The following is a 15,826-nucleotide window of genomic DNA, read 5'->3' on the forward strand; positions in this document are numbered from 1 at the left end:
TTAGGTACAAACCTGTGCGAGAGGATGAAGATGGTAGTAAGGACTGCGTTGGTGGTAAAAGAGGAAGAGCACAAACTGCTCCCACAAAAACCTCTCCTAGAAATTCTAAAAAGCATGATGAATTGTGGCATGGTGAGTGTGTTGCCTTGCTAATGCGTTATATTTCTGAAAGGATGGGGAGGAAGAGCGTTCAGAGACACCACAGGGTTTCTTTTAAAGCAAGCATAGTATAAGAAAAGTAAGCATATATTAGTGTGTGTATTAAAACTAAAAGTAAGATCGTTAGTGAATTGTTTAACTGAACTTTTGTAGTTAACTGAATGTCATGACTAATACTACCTAGGCTTCTAATAATGAAATCCTGGAAAGACTGTTTTGTTTTGATAACGTTTTCTTTTTTTCTGCTAGATGGTGTATGCCCTTCGGTATTAAATCCTCTAGAAGTTTACCTCATATCTACTCCACCTGAAAACATAACATTTGAAGATCCCTCATTAGACGTTATTCTTCTTTTGAGAGTTTTACATGCTATCAGTCGATACTGGTATTACTTGTATGATGTGAGTAGAGAAATCTTAAAATCACTTTCATACTTGATACAGACACCTCTGTCCTGAAACACCTTAAAACAGCCTTCTTCCCTGGTCCGTTGCCCCCCACCAAGACAAAATAACGCAAATACATCTTCCCCTACCTATTTCTCTAACTTCTAGTAAGAAGGAGGTTATAAGTTCTTGTAGTCAATCATATGTCCTCTATAGTGTGTTAAATGCATTTTCCATGCTTTTTCCTTCCTGAAGTTCAAAAAGCAATGTTATTCCTGAAAAGAAATGAATACTACAAATCTTCTCAGTCTTTCTTTCATGGCTTAGACTCTGTATGATCAAAGTGATAATGAGAGCTGGTTGTTTTTTTTCTTGTGGGGATAAGCAAATTAGAAGCATAAAAAACCCTCTTAATAAAGGCTTGTTATTTCTTACAGCATTTCTTTAACTGAAGTATGTTGTTTTTATTTAACACAGAATGCAATCTGCAAGGAGATAATTCCAACCTCAGAGTTTATCAACAGTAAACTGACAGCAAAAGCAAACAGGCAGCTTCAGGATCCTTTGGTAATTATGACAGGAAACATACCAACCTGGCTGACAGAACTTGGAAAAACATGGTACGAATGACTGACTGTATAATATTTCTAATTTGAGTTCAGTAGGCCTCCTGGCTGGGCAGCCCAGGTGCATTGAATTGTACAAGGCTTTTGAAAGTGCTGGGGGAAAGTAAAATGTAGTTGCAGAAGTCTTGCTAAATTACACGGTGACACTTAGATAAATGTTTACATCTCTATTGCATGGTTTAAACCAAATACGGAGGGATAGACTAGCTGCAAAGTTTGGCCCATTTGTACAGGAGTTCCTGAACAACTTAAAGTTTTCTTATTGAAATAAGTGTGCTTGATTATTCAGGTATTTCTTTTTCTCTTTTTAAACTGCTTAATGACGTTTTGGTCATACCACCACATCTGTCTTTAGCATATTCAATATATGGTACGAAGGCAAATATTTTTATAATTACTGATAAAATATTATAATAACTTTTATAAAGCTATATTCGTAGTACTTTGTAGTATCTTGATACACAGTGTAAGCTGTAAAACTCCTGCACTTGAAATAATGAGAAATCACAGTTGTTTGAAAAATCCCAAGAATGTCATGTTAATTGAAGCAACATTGGTGACAATTGACTGGAAATATGTGCTCTAGAGAAATTATGTGTGTTTTCATTTTTAAAGTAAGATCTCTAAAGTTCTTCATAAACATTCTAGGTAACAAATTTTTGAGTATGAATGTATATTCTTATACAAATATCTCTAGCGATATTTGTTCCGTAAAACTGCCTTTTCACTTAAATATCAGTGGAGGACTGCACTGTTAACATACACATGCCTTCAAGAATAGTAGAACTGATAAATTAAAATAGTAAGTTTCACTGGTAATCTTTTGCGGATTATTTAAAGTGTTTTTTGAAAATGGTGGAAGGTGTAGAATGCTGGTGCTGCTGTAGGCAGCTTCTCATCCCCCCGATATGGGAGCTCGAACCATCTTCTTAAAATCTTTGATCTAAGTTAGATTTACTAATTGTAAAGCAGGTGTGAACAAGTAAAAGAATACTTATTTTCTGATATAAACTTTGAATAACCAGGGCATTCAAGTATTTTGAGTTATTTTTTTCTGGGAGAGTTAGAAGCTTCTGGAATTTTTTGTGGTTCCTTCTTATATTAAATTCCATTTCTAGACTCTTGCTCATAAGCATTGTAGCTAAAACTAAAGCGTGTTCTGGAAGGCTTCCTTTGGAGGCTGCTTTCACCACAGTGTTTAATAAAGCACTAACTTCAGGTATACTACATTTCTCTCATGTTTTAAACTAAACTGTAGTCGTGGATGCTAGTTGGAACCCAGCTAACTAATCCAATGCTCTTTACAGCCCGTTTTTCTTTCCATTTGATACCCGTCAAATGCTGTTTTATGTAACTGCTTTTGATCGTGATCGAGCCATGCAAAGACTGCTGGATACTAATCCAGAAATCAATCAATCAGATTCTCAGGATAGCAGAGTGGCACCACGACTGGACAGGAAAAAAGTAGGTATATCTTGCTTCAAAATGGAATGAATGATCTTTTTATTTTTATATTGTCTTTAAGAATATCATTGTGAGCAAGATTTATTTGTGAAACTTAAGGTTTTGGTAGTGTCCCGATGAAGGGGAGGTTTGTTTCTGCTTATTTAAAAGCCCCGGAGTGGAAAGCGCAATGGCTTCCAGGTGTGTGCCACTAGGTGGCAGGAGGGGCTAGAGTATGCTACCCTGCTTTCCCACATCCTGCTTAATTTTGGAGTCTTTACATAATTTCTGAAACTGTACTCTGAGAATGAACTTTAAGTTTTAGGTTACATTAGTGTTATTTCCATATATTAGCTTGTAAAAAAAAAAAAAAAATCTGTTTTGCTTTATGTAGAATTTCAGAAGAATTCAAGCAGTAGGATTTAGACCCTTAAATATTAGCTGAATAAACAAAAACATTGTCCATGTCTGGGACAGTATTAAACCTCCTGTCACAACATAATAAAACTAAGCTGTAATTATTTTAAATTGAGGGAGTCTTGGGTGTTTGTCTTCAGTCTGTTATCTTAAACTAAGTTCTGTTGCATAGTGTTGCTCTATATGGTCTTGAATACCTTTGGGGAAAAAATAGCTTCCAATACGTACGAATCCCAGTGCTGTTATGGGTTGGTGTTTTCTTTTTGTGTGGTTGTTTTGTTGTTGTTGTTTGGTGGTGTTTTTGTTGTTATGTGGGGTTTTTTGGGGTTGTCTTTTGGTTGGGTGCATGTTTTGTTCTGTTTTTTGGTACCTACGACTTCCCCTACTAGAGAATCCACAAGGGCAGGGTGTAAGGTTATTCCTTTAGGTTGCTGGATTTTTGACATCTTTATTCTGTGTTTTCTTCTCCTCATATTAGTTTGAGGTATGTAACATCACATAACACTTCTCTACTATGTTGTAGTCCTACTGCCAGATTCTTGGCAAGAGTAGTACCTATTAGTTATACAGATATAAGGTGGTGTTTTTTCATTTTATATAAAAAAACTTTAGTCAGTTTTCATATAGAAGCAAGAATTATTTCATAAAAATATATGCTTACAAATTGTCGAACTGTGGAACTGTTAGCATGGGGTGGAAAAACTTGCATAACTAATTTTTTTCCTATTGTAACTGCCTTGGGAGCTGGGACTTACAGACATAATTTCACTACTTAAAACTTCTCTAATGTGTAGCGCACTGTGAACAGAGATGAGCTGTTGAAACAGGCAGAATCTGTGATGCAGGATCTAGGCAGTTCAAGAGCCATGTTGGAAATCCAGTATGAGAATGAAGTAAGTAATATCAATGCAGTCTACTTTAACCCCTTTTCACTGAAGATCAGTACAAAAAAGCTACAACTTTCCTAGAATAACTTGTTCAGACTCTTGGTCCTTTCCATCGCTGGTGCCACAAAATTGTATCTGTTAATTATCCCTAATCCACTTAGCTGTGATTTTTAGTTGCTACAAAAAACTTTCTGATCTGCTAAATTTCATAATCAATCTTATTCTGCAGAGCACATTTTTTTCCAACTCTTAAGTATACTTAAACAGCTGCATGCATTTCCTCTATAATATGATTGTTACTTGGTTAATACTTTTATTCCACTATTATCCCTCTGATATGTGGTCTTTCCAAATTGTCTCGCTCATGTTGTAAACGTTGGCCTAGGTTAGGTTCTCTAGACGCTTTTTGCAATGCAGTCGTCTTTATAGCCAATAATGTACTATATTTCTCAGACAAACTAAAGATTTTTATATTCATACTGACCTAATGGACTCATTTATTTATCTATCTCATTCCCCCTTCTCTCCCCGCACCCTTCCTCCTCCTGAAGGTTGGCACAGGCCTTGGCCCCACGCTAGAGTTCTATGCACTTGTATCTCAGGAACTACAGAGAGCAGACTTAGGCCTTTGGAGGGGAGAAGAAGTGACTTTAGCCAATCCAAAAGGTAAATGTTTTAGTACCTAAAATATCAATATTGATCTAATATTGAACTGATTCTAAGTTGACTTTAATTATGTGAATGGCTTTGAAGGAGCACCTCAGTTTGTGGTCAGATAATATGCCTCATGATAGCGTGTGATTATCTTTGTGGGGGGTTGTTTGGTTTTTTTAATTTTATAAGAAAGTTTAGGTTATGGTTATCTGATAGCTGCTTTCAAACTTGCATCTGGAATAAAATTAGCAGTGTATGTATTGAACTTTCTTTTTCTTTCTTTCTCAACAGGAAGCCAGGAAGGTACCAAGTATATCCATAACCTTCAAGGCCTTTTTGCACTTCCTTTTGGTAGAACAGCCAAGCCAGCTCACATTGCAAAAGTTAAAATGAAGTTCCGCTTTCTGGGAAAACTAATGGCCAAGGCAATCATGGATTTTAGACTGGTGAGAATAAAATGGAAAATATGATTCTGAAGGGTTAAATGGAAATTCTAGTTCTGACTGTGTTGGGGAACAAATAGCATTGAGTTGCATGGAATTATTTTCAGCTCTAGCAGTTAGGGCAGGGGGAAGAGGGATGCGGCTGAGCTTTTGAGGGGGAAAGGGTAGCGTATGTTGAAGATGTTTACAGTGGCTTTTGAGACCATAGTGAAAAAAGGAAAAGCCGTCGCCTGCCATGTGTTGCAAGCTCTCTCCAGTCTTCTTTCAAGATCATTTTGGGCTTGTTATTATTCCAGCTGCTAGCTTGCTGATTGCTCTAATGGATATGCACTAGGCAGTCAGTTGTGTCTTGATTGTAAATTTCTTAGGTAAAAACACTCAGACATGGTGTTTTGGCGTGTGCCAGAACTATGAATTAGTAAGTAGTATTCTAGATCTAGTCAAGAGATAAAATAGCAAAAGATACAATATTGGAAGACAGTTCAATACTAAAAAAACATTTTGATTTCTAGGTGGACCTTCCTCTTGGACTTCCTTTTTATAAATGGATGCTACGACAGGAAACTTCCTTGACATCACATGATTTGTTCAGTATTGATCCAGTAGTCGCCAAATCAATATATCACCTTGAAGATATTGTAAGACAAAAGAAAAGACTTGAACAGGACAAAACACAGGTGGGAAAGTAACCCCAAGAGTGGAAGAGTGCATCTTCACACGTTTGGATTTTAAGTGGCCACAATTGAGACTGTATGATAGTGCTTAATACTGGTGGTGACAGTGATAATGACTTCTTTCTAATAAAAGGAGTAGTTTCAATGTTATTAAGTCAGTGGCTAGTAATTAAACGTGGTCTGTCTGTAATATAGATGCTAACATTAGAAATTTATTTCTGTGTGATTAAACATAGGCTAGAAATGGCTAAAACTGCCAGATGTTTGCCTCGGGTAACATCTTCTTGTTTCACTTTGAAAAAACTAACCAACTTCAATATCATGGGGGAAAAAATATCTATCTTTGATTTTTGAACGTTCAAAAGGCTTGGCTTTTCTTACTAGTTGGTTTGGTCAAACTTTCAGGTTTACTTAAATGTGCCTTTTGTGGGCTTCTTCCTCCCCCACTGAAGAGCTGTATGCAGAACTGATATAAACTGGCTTCATATGTGAGCATACAGGCCCTCTTACAGATATAGAAGGATCTTAATTTTTCAAGGTTATCCACTCTTAGCTGAAAATAATACCATTTACTGCTGCAGAGTAGTGATAAAAGGTCTTTGGCATGCATGATCTTTCTAGCATCCAACGTTAATAGATGGTAGGTGGTAATAACCTAATTTATACTCTTAATACATCTGCTTTTATTACTAGTGAAGTTATTGCAAGCTTGTGGGTCTTTGTTCCTCTTCACCTCACTGTCTGACTCTCTCTCCTTGATCACCGCTTTTAATTTCCCAACAAGAGTTTGAAAAACCTGAAACCTGGTGGATGAAAGCTGAAAAATGTCAGTATGCATGCCAAATATGAGTGCCATTAACTGTTCTAAGGAAAAAACATAGCCTAAGAGCTTTAGCATATTACGCACCTTCTCTTGCAGTAGTATTTTCTAAATAAATAATGCGCAAGAAATTAAAGTAATTCTAAAATTGCTAGGAAAAAGTGTACTGTTATGATCTTTCAAGTTTTATCCATTAAGGTAGTTTATTTAGTTTGTCTTCGTTTACTGTTATGTATGAAAAATATAGAAGGGAAAGCAAGGATTACTGTAACGGTATTAATAGTAATATTCTTATAGAAATGTTTACTTAAACAAAATTGCTTTACAAGTCATAACTTTTGGATAAATTAACGTCAATGAATTGTTCTCACTGGTTTTCACTTCCAATTTTTTTAGACCAAAGAAAGTCTACAGTATGCATTGGAGGCTCTGACAATGAATGGCTGCTCAGTGGAAGATTTAGGGCTGGACTTCACACTTCCTGGGTTTCCTAATATAGAACTGAAAAAAGGGGGAAAAGATACACCGGTCACCATCCACAATTTAGAGGAGTACCTCAGAGTACGTAAAAGCAAAGCTAGGACTAAACCTTTCTTTATTCTTCCTTGCCTTACTCCCAACTAGCTTGTTTCCATGTATATTTGAGTTCATTCTTGTGAACTGGCCATAGCAATAACTTTCCTACTGATTGCTTCTCTTCTGTACCAGTTTATTACTACAGAAGAACTGTTTGAATCCTAGTCAGCGCATCTGACTTAAAAATTTTATAATACAAAAAAGTCTGGTTTATACATAATGAAGTCATCAAAAGTATGGTTTTTTTGGGTAACAAGTGTTGAAGGGGAATAATTTGAGCTGTGGACTTTCAGAATCTTTTAACAAGTTCCTGCATCTGGGTATGATAATGAATTTGTTTGCAATAGTGATTTAGCATCTGCTACCCATACTTCAGTGGCCTCTGAACTGCTCTAGTAATAGTGAAATTTTTTGGAGTCAGATTTAAGAAAAATTCAGCTTGGTTGTGAGTTAAAATTAGAACCACTAATGTTTATTTTTTCTAAAACAAACAAACAAAACCCCAACCCAAATAAAAACAAACAAAAAACCCCAAAACACACACACACACACGGAAAAACAAACCATAAAAAAAAAAGGTAAGCAACAGATGACAAAATAGTGCTATAGTAATTTGGCAGTACACCTGTATTTTCATTTATTCCTATGTCAGAAGGGACATAAAACCTAGAAAAACAAAATGGTAGAAAACTTCGTCTGCATAAGAAAGTGTTAAAGGGAATAGGTTAAAAACAGCCTGAAAAAGAGATGAGAAAAGGCAGGAAGAGTATCATGTGAAGTCATGAGTGGGATAGAGGTAAGAATGATTGACTGCATCATGAAAAAGCCATTATTCCAATTCCGAAATAATGCATTTTTCTGACAGGTTAGTCTGCTGCCAGTTTCACTCTGAGGACTCTTAAGACTTTCAAGAACTGATAAGAAACATATCTGATGTTCTGGTAGAAATGATTCTACCCTTCTCCCTCAGTAAGGGACGTATAAGCTCCTGGATATCAACTGAGAACTTTGCAAAGTTATTTCATAATCATTACAACTGAATATCGAGCAGTTGCTGTTCATCTTCCAGATTCAAGCTGTTATGCACATATCAGTTCTCAGTCTTTATTTGTTGAAAGCAAATTCTGCTAGTCAAGAGTCACTTAGAAAATTAAACGTATTTGGGTATAAAGCTGTTTGCAGACTTACAGGTGGGCAATGCCAACAACCATAGTTTGTTAGAAAAGACGTTTGCAGTCTCTGTTTACTGAGGAAAGCTGAGCAAGGTTGCTTTGAGGTCTGATTTTTTCATACAGTTTGCAGTCAGTTGTTTGTTTTTTTTCTAGGTAATGTGTATGGGTATCTGATCTGCTGAGACAGGCTTGCGGACATCTCAGGATGTCCTGTAGTTGTCCTATTGCAGGCCTCTGGCATTGTAAAAGAAAAGCAGATCACTACAGAAAGCTTGCTTTACACTTCTTTCTAAACAACTTTTGGGACTGCTTTCTTTAAAGGACACGTGCAGTTTTTCCATCCTTGTCTTTGTATTCCTGCCTTATAGAGGAGACTTTAAACTAGATCCCAGTGATTAGCATTACAGACTTGATGTCAAGGAAATGGAAGAGATTTCAAGAGAGAAAATTATTGTCCTCTGTATCACAAGTATGATGAATTGCAATTTAGAAAAAATATATTTAATTTATCAGCTAGCCTGTACAGCTCCCTGTGGGTCAGCTGCCCTGCTCTTGAAAATGTCATTTTCATTAAAAACTTGAGTGTGGATTACCATTAAAAGGAGCTTATAAAGCTAGAATATCCTACTGTTACTCCTCATGCCTCTCCTGCAGTCATGTCATTCCACCCTCCACCTTGTTTTTTTTCCCTGAGGATGGTTCCCACGGGAGCTATCTCTATCAGAAAGTAGGACTATTTCAGCTACCAGTCAGTGTAGTGAAAGACTTTATTCTCTTATTTTCTTCCCCACCCCCCACTTCTCCCCTGTACTATAAAGAAAGAGGCCAACTTGCTTGTTCTAAATTTGTGGACAAAAAGTTTCCAGAGTGCAGTCTTTTGTGTAACAATTTGATATCCTCTCTGAATCCACAACAATACAGTGCAGCTTAATTTTGCCACACACTCCTGATCATAAAAAGTAATAACAATTCTCGGTCAGCAACTCTGCTGCTAGAATAGCCTAGAATATTCTACATCATAGAACTCAATAGAACAGCCTTCTGTGCTGCTGGTGCTTACCAGCTTGCTCTTCAGTATTAGCACTTGATGTGTGAAAATAGGGGTACATGTCTTACCTGAAATTCAACGCCCGACTCCTTTGTAGGAAAGCATCGTAGTAGGCTTTTGTCTCAGAGCGCTCTCTGGAACAGGTAACTCTCGCTGGGACAGGGTTAAATACTTGCGTCTGGAGCCCAGCAGTGTCAGTGAGGCTTTTAATCATATTCAGAGGCATGCTTAGATGCCTTTCAAAGCTTTTCTCAGCATTCCTGGTCAGAGCTGTATGTTGACAACATGGCATTTACAACAAGCCTTCATTTCCTGCTGGAGTTGAGGATAGCCAAGGCAAGTGGTAGCGTCAGTAGCGCTAACTGAGAAAAGAATCTGAACTTGGCATGCAATCTGCCATGTATAATGTAATTTTTTAATTTAGTGGAGAAATGCTGGCTGCAGGAGATGTAAAAGAAATTTGGTCTTGTTTGTGTCATGTCCCCTTCCCTCCCCGCCGTGATTGCTGTTTCAGTATGTGCTGTCTGCTTCTTACCCTCTCCGGTCCTGGGAGGGGGAACTGCAGGTACAAACAAAAAGCCTGGACTACTGTCTTGCTGTCTTTTGCCTTCGGATTCGTACCAAATCCCAGTAACACAAAACTACTTCTTTTTTCCCCCCATGTATTCTTTTAATAGTCAGCTACTTAATATAACAAAAAGTCTAAAGTTACTTTTCATAACTATATATTACAAAATGGATACATATGTTTTCATGGGGGAAACTAATGTAATACTCACCTAAGGATTTCTCTCAGTTGCTGAATTTTAAATGGCAGTCAGTGTACAGAGAGAACATCTAGGTTAGGCTTCTAAAAATATCTAATAAATGTTTTGATTTGTTTGAAAATATTTTGTTAAATAGAATCAGTTTAACCAGCTGTTTGGAGTTCTATGTATTAACTTTGTTCTATCAAAAGTGAAGGCAAATAAGTTGTTTAAACTCTGCATGTGTTGCGTGCTTAGGGTATTCTAAATGTGGGGTTGTTTGAACTCCAAATGACTTCTGTTGATTTGCAATGACAGGCCACATGAGAAAGTTATAAAGAAAAAACCCAACAAATTTTGCCTGTTGCGTTGCAGCAGCACTGCACTTGCTCACGTGCAGGAGTATGAACTTATGATTTAAGGCAGAATGAGGCAATGCTGTAGAGCAGCTCCATGAATCAAAGTTCAAACTCTGCCACAACTACAGTGAGCATATGGCTGGGCTTCGGTAGTATGTTTTTCTGCAGCTGTAGTCTTTTGTTCACTTGTGATCATTCCATGCTTCCGTTGTTCAAATGACTTTTTTTTTTTTTTTCCTTTTCCTTCCCTGCAGTTGGTTATATTCTGGGCACTAAATGAAGGTGTTGCCAGACAGTTTGACTCATTCAGAGATGGATTTGAATCAGTCTTCCCCCTCAGTCATCTTCAGTACTTCTATCCTGAGGAGGTTGGTAAACCTGTTTTTACTGATGCTTTTATAACCTTACACCTACAGGTATGGACAGTCTGACTCTAGGTATGCTCTGGGTGCAGTGCAGTTGTGACAGTCTGTACATTACACTTGTGATGCATATTAGTAAAACTTGGTGTCCTTTAAATTGCATACTTAAATGTTAAAGATTTCTATGTTTGGTGGTAATTTATTTGGTGCTTTTATTGTGAATAGCTTCATTTTATTTAAAATTGAGTGTATGCAGCTTTTCTGAGAAAAGTGCTTAAATTTATAATGCAGGCTCTCTATTGGTAAATTTAATAATTCATTGTGTTGCAGTACCTCTTAGTAGCTGTAGATGTGGGTGCTACCTGGATGTTCTATTAAAAAAAAAAAAGTAGTCAGCTCTTTAACAAAGCTTTAGACAGTAAGAGGGGATTCAGGTGAAGGAGTAGAGAATAAGGATAGTTGGTCTTGCCTTGTTCTTGCCACCCACCATACCAATTTCCTTTTAAAATTCTTGCACTCTTATGTGGACTGAAACGAGACACCATTATGGTCTAGAAGAGAGAATGGTTTATTACTCTGTCTTTAGGGAGTTTATTTGACCACTGTACTTCGAAGCGTTTGTTTACCTTCCTAAACTTACACCTTTTGGTGTCATGAAGAAATGCTAAGCATGCTCTGAAGCAGTGTGCTAGCCAAGCCTTTGTATTACTCTCTTGTTCTTGGTGCTTTGCAATGTAAGAGTCTTTTAAAGCTGAGATCTGTAACTGCTCATAGTGATTCTTCTTCATGACTCTCTGTTGGTACTACTTTCAAAAAGTACCACCACCTTCTTTTCTGTAAGAAATGTAAGGCTAGTAAAAATGGCAGATTATTCTAGTTTCTCCAGTGTTTTACCCAAAGTTCTCCGTTTTGTGGTATATGTGATGATGCTGTTCTGTCTTGTCATTGCTTGGCATGGTTTGATGCTTGCTTCTGCTTTGAAATTTTAAAATACAGACACTAGTCTATTGCTAATGTACTAATACTGTTGGTCAAAATTAAGCCATATGAGTAATGTGAGATATATCATTCCTTAATAGGCTACACACGTGTGATCTCCTGTTCTGTTGCTGATAGCTATCCAGCCGTTTGAGCTGTTTTACAAACCATTCCTAAGCTATTGGAAAGAACTTGTAAAATTCCTTTGTTCATGAACAGAACAGCTAGGTGTGTCAAACCCCTGGTTTTATTGAGGTCGGAGCTTTACAACTCCTCATGTACCTTAGAAGGAAGTCTGTAGAAGCTTTTAATGTTTTGGCTGTAGCCCATCATCTCTGCTTGCCCAAGTGCATAAAAAGAATAGGCAAAATAATTTTAGTACAAAACTGCTATGTGACAGATCCATCTCTGTCTAATGATTGATGTTTTTTTTTCTTTCAAAGAAGTTCTCAGAGTTCTAAAAGGCAAGTGTAAACACTTTATTCATCCTGTTCCCCTAGATTTCTTTAAAAATTGTGAGATTTCCAAAAAGCTAAGGCATTTTTGGTTCTCCAGTATAAAATGCTTGTTAGAACTGTCTCTGTTCCAAGAGATACGTTCAGCATCTCATGTGGTAGTGGCTTGTGTGCAAAGGCAGATTCAGCAAATGAGGCTGCCCTGGGACGAAGCTATGCCATTCAAAGAATTTGGGAGGATTGCGCACGGTGACTGAGGCTGTTCTACAGCAAGCCATTCCAGAAAGCAGAATGCTGTAATAGTTGTCAGAACCGACAGTAGTCGCATTCTCCCTCAAGTACTAAAGGGCAAAACTTCCTTCCTTGTCTCTTAATTTTATAGTTGGAGCAGCTTTTGTGCGGCAGTAAAACGGACACTTGGGATGCAAAGACTTTAATGGAATGTTGCAGGCCAGATCACGGTTATACACATGACAGGTAATATGATGTTGGTTTTATTTAAATAAAAAATATATTTTAAAAGGCACTAGAAAAACATGTGTTTAAATAATCTTGATATACTGTTATTCAGTTAAAAGAATTATATGAAATTTATTTGAAAATATTCATACTGCACTGAATACGAATCTGATGCAATTATTTTAACTGTAAACAAAATAACAATAGTTTGCTTTTTTCCCCTCCTTAGTCGAGCAGTGAAGTATCTCTTTGAAATTCTCAGTAGCTTTGATAGTGAGCAGCAAAGACTGTTTCTTCAGTTTGTGACGGGTAGCCCCAGACTGCCTGTAGGAGGTAGGTTTTATTTATTACATATTGCTGTATATAATATTAATTAAATTAATTAAAAATTAGTATTATTAATACATTTCAGAATAAGTGGATTATTTCGGCGTAGGAAAAAATTACTTATCTGTGTATTTTAGAGGTTCATATTTGTTTGATGCTTCTAGTTTCAGAAGTGGCTGGGTAGACTTCAGGTAGAATTCTCAAACTTTGTGTTAATCTCATGAGGCCTCATTCAGTTGACTCTCTCCAGGTTTAATTTATGTTACCAGGTAACTTACTGGAAGGCAAAAATAAGTTCAAAATTTAAACAGAACTGAAACCCCTTAACACTGTATTTCTTGGCTAGAGGTGCATCAAGTTATGGCAACAACAAAAGGATGCATTGCTACCTGGAAAAAATAATGATTTTTTTCTAGAAAGGAGACAATGCTAGCATAGTGATAAACTTTAATTTCCCCCTCTTTGAAATTTCAGAATTTAGATGAGAAGCAGTGAGGAAAACTGAGGAATTTGTTGTCTTTGCTGGGGACCGTTACAGAATACACATTTTACTGTGTTCTCAGCTGAATGCTTTGCAAGTCAAAACAGAAATTATGCATCTGTTCCATTACTTAGTTCTTTGGGGCTTGGGGTTCTTTTTTTCTAGGTAAAGAATTGAAATTATAAGAAAGAGTTTATTCTTTAAAAAAAAAAAATAATAAATTTTGGAGCTCTTTTGGGGAGAGATGGTGCAGATGGGACTGGTTATTAGGAGTCTAAAAACCTAAGCTGGAGTAAAAAAATAAGGTACAACAGTCAGATAACTTCTGAGAATCTTAGGAAATGTATATGAAACCAACAAACTCTTAAATACACTGTGATTGGGATAGGTTGGGTTTTTTTTTACACATACAGAACACAGAACTAGCAGTAGATGCATCTAGCTTATTTCTTTTTTTAATCCATCTTGGAAAACTAACCAACAGAAAGGATATTGGGTGGTTTTTAGCTTGCTATGTGGCCTTATAAAGCCATATTCTAAACTTTTAAACAGTTGGTTACGAGATGCATGCTTCTGTCACTGTTAGAAGTCTACAGTGTTAACTAAAGTTGTTCCTCTTGAAAACCCCCATTCTGAATGTCTTTTCTCATTAATAGGCTTTCGAAGTTTGAATCCTCCATTGACAATTGTGCGCAAGACATTTGAGTCTACAGAGAATCCGGATGATTTCTTGCCCTCAGTAATGACTTGTGTGAACTATCTCAAATTGCCGGACTATTCAACTATTGAGATAATGCGTGAAAAACTATTGATAGCTGCAAGAGAAGGGCAGCAGTCATTCCATCTGTCCTGATCACAATGAAAAATGCAGTGTCTGCCTGTTACAGCAAAAGAGAAACTCGTGATTCTTTTCTAAATATGTCACCTGAGTCAAGGAAACGTGTTACGCCTTCTTGTTGTAGAAAAACGGCTTGCAGATTATAAACAAAGACACTTGGTTGATATTCATTAAAGGCCCCTCTGGACTTAAAGTGATCAGGCCCTAAAAGTTGTTGTGACAAGGTTTCTTTAGCAAGTTCTTGTTTAAATTATCATTTATTTGATGAGTGAAGTTTTTAACTTGCTTTGCTGTGTGAAATTTAAAAAGGGATGTTTTTCCAGGCTGGAACAATAAATGTCGCTGTGCAGTTTAATACTGGGCTGTGTGTATCCATCTAGCTAAAGTCTGAAGTTTTTCCTCCAAAGACAACTTTTGTACATAAGTACAGAAATTAAAATACACCATGTATTTGACGAATCTAGTTTAGTAGACTAGTTCTGTGTACCCTCACCTGCCTCTAATTTTACCCATCCTCATGTATTGTCTGATGTGCAATTCACTTGGTTCTTTTTTGTGTGCAACATTCAACAATTGTTATGTTTTGGTTAGCATGGGCATTTAACTGCTCCGTGCCTCTTTCTCTGATTAAGATAATTTAAATTTTACTGAAATCAAATATATATTGTCAATATAATTCAGCCTTTGTAACTAGGTAGAACCTTTCTTATAGCATAGTTTTACTGTAGTGGTAGGATATAATGGCGACAGCCTTTACCAGTCGACGCTCTAGAGCTGTTTACACAGTGATACAGGCAGCAAAAGCCTCTTACTAGAGGCTGGGAAGAATTCTTTCTTTCATGTAGTTGAAGTCCAACAGCTTGGGCTGGCCAGTGTGTATTGTGGTAAGGCCAGAGCATTTCGAATTGATGTAAAGTTTTTTAAAAGACAAATTAGTTGTTTCATTCCCTGTTTGAGTAAACAGTTTTCTTGTTCTTGATCTAAGTTCCTGGTTACTTTTGTAGGTTTTTTTTTTCTCCCCCCCCAGCACTAGCTTGGAACAAACAGTTCAGCCTTTGTCTTTTGACACAGATAAAGCACCTGTAAGCAATGCTCTGTCCAACTGTTTTATGTGCTGATTTCTCAAATCTGCAATAATTTACTTCATCAGGTTAATGTTTTTACCTGAATATAAATAAAAAAGTTTGCTTCACCTTTTTGTTCATAGTTTTGTACTGTATGCATAAAGTTCAATTGTGTAAATTACTGCAATGCAAGTAAATCATCCTAAAATCTACTTGGCTAACAACCTGCAACTTCTGGATGATTTACTACTAAAACAAGACCTTTTAAAACCTCCAACTTAGAGGGCAATTTTTTTCTTTCTATGGGTTCAAAAAACGGGCTATTACAAATATTCCTGAGATGTATCTGCTATATAGTTCATCTCTATGAAAATGCGATAGTTACTTACTTTTATTCAACTTTGAGAAATCAAAATTCATTTCAGTGCTTAGAAATTGTTAAATTCTGGCTA

General features: G+C 36.7%; 1 protein-coding gene across 8 annotated transcripts in view; it reads left to right on the forward strand.

Annotated features, from left to right (window-relative positions):
* Positions 1 to 15,502, forward strand: part of TRIP12 (thyroid hormone receptor interactor 12) — a 78,930-nt gene extending 63,428 nt beyond the window's left edge. For all 8 annotated transcript variants that reach the window (XM_063338193.1, XM_063338198.1, XM_063338199.1 and 5 more), the window contains 13 exons: positions 5 to 132; positions 409 to 560; positions 1,023 to 1,165; positions 2,479 to 2,635; positions 3,826 to 3,924; positions 4,470 to 4,584; positions 4,864 to 5,018; positions 5,528 to 5,692; positions 6,906 to 7,070; positions 10,665 to 10,778; positions 12,588 to 12,682; positions 12,894 to 12,997; positions 14,129 to 15,502. In XM_063338193.1, coding sequence (XP_063194263.1) covers positions 5 to 132; positions 409 to 560; positions 1,023 to 1,165; positions 2,479 to 2,635; positions 3,826 to 3,924; positions 4,470 to 4,584; positions 4,864 to 5,018; positions 5,528 to 5,692; positions 6,906 to 7,070; positions 10,665 to 10,778; positions 12,588 to 12,682; positions 12,894 to 12,997; positions 14,129 to 14,325 — 1,789 coding nt within the window. In that variant the 3' untranslated portion in view covers positions 14,326 to 15,502. The remainder of the gene's footprint in view (positions 1 to 4; positions 133 to 408; positions 561 to 1,022; positions 1,166 to 2,478; positions 2,636 to 3,825; positions 3,925 to 4,469; positions 4,585 to 4,863; positions 5,019 to 5,527; positions 5,693 to 6,905; positions 7,071 to 10,664; positions 10,779 to 12,587; positions 12,683 to 12,893; positions 12,998 to 14,128) is intronic.
* The last annotated feature ends 324 nt before the right edge of the window (positions 15,503 to 15,826 follow it).

This window comes from Chroicocephalus ridibundus, chromosome 6, assembly GCF_963924245.1.
Source record: "Chroicocephalus ridibundus chromosome 6, bChrRid1.1, whole genome shotgun sequence".
Taxonomy (NCBI): Eukaryota; Metazoa; Chordata; class Aves; order Charadriiformes; family Laridae; genus Chroicocephalus; species Chroicocephalus ridibundus.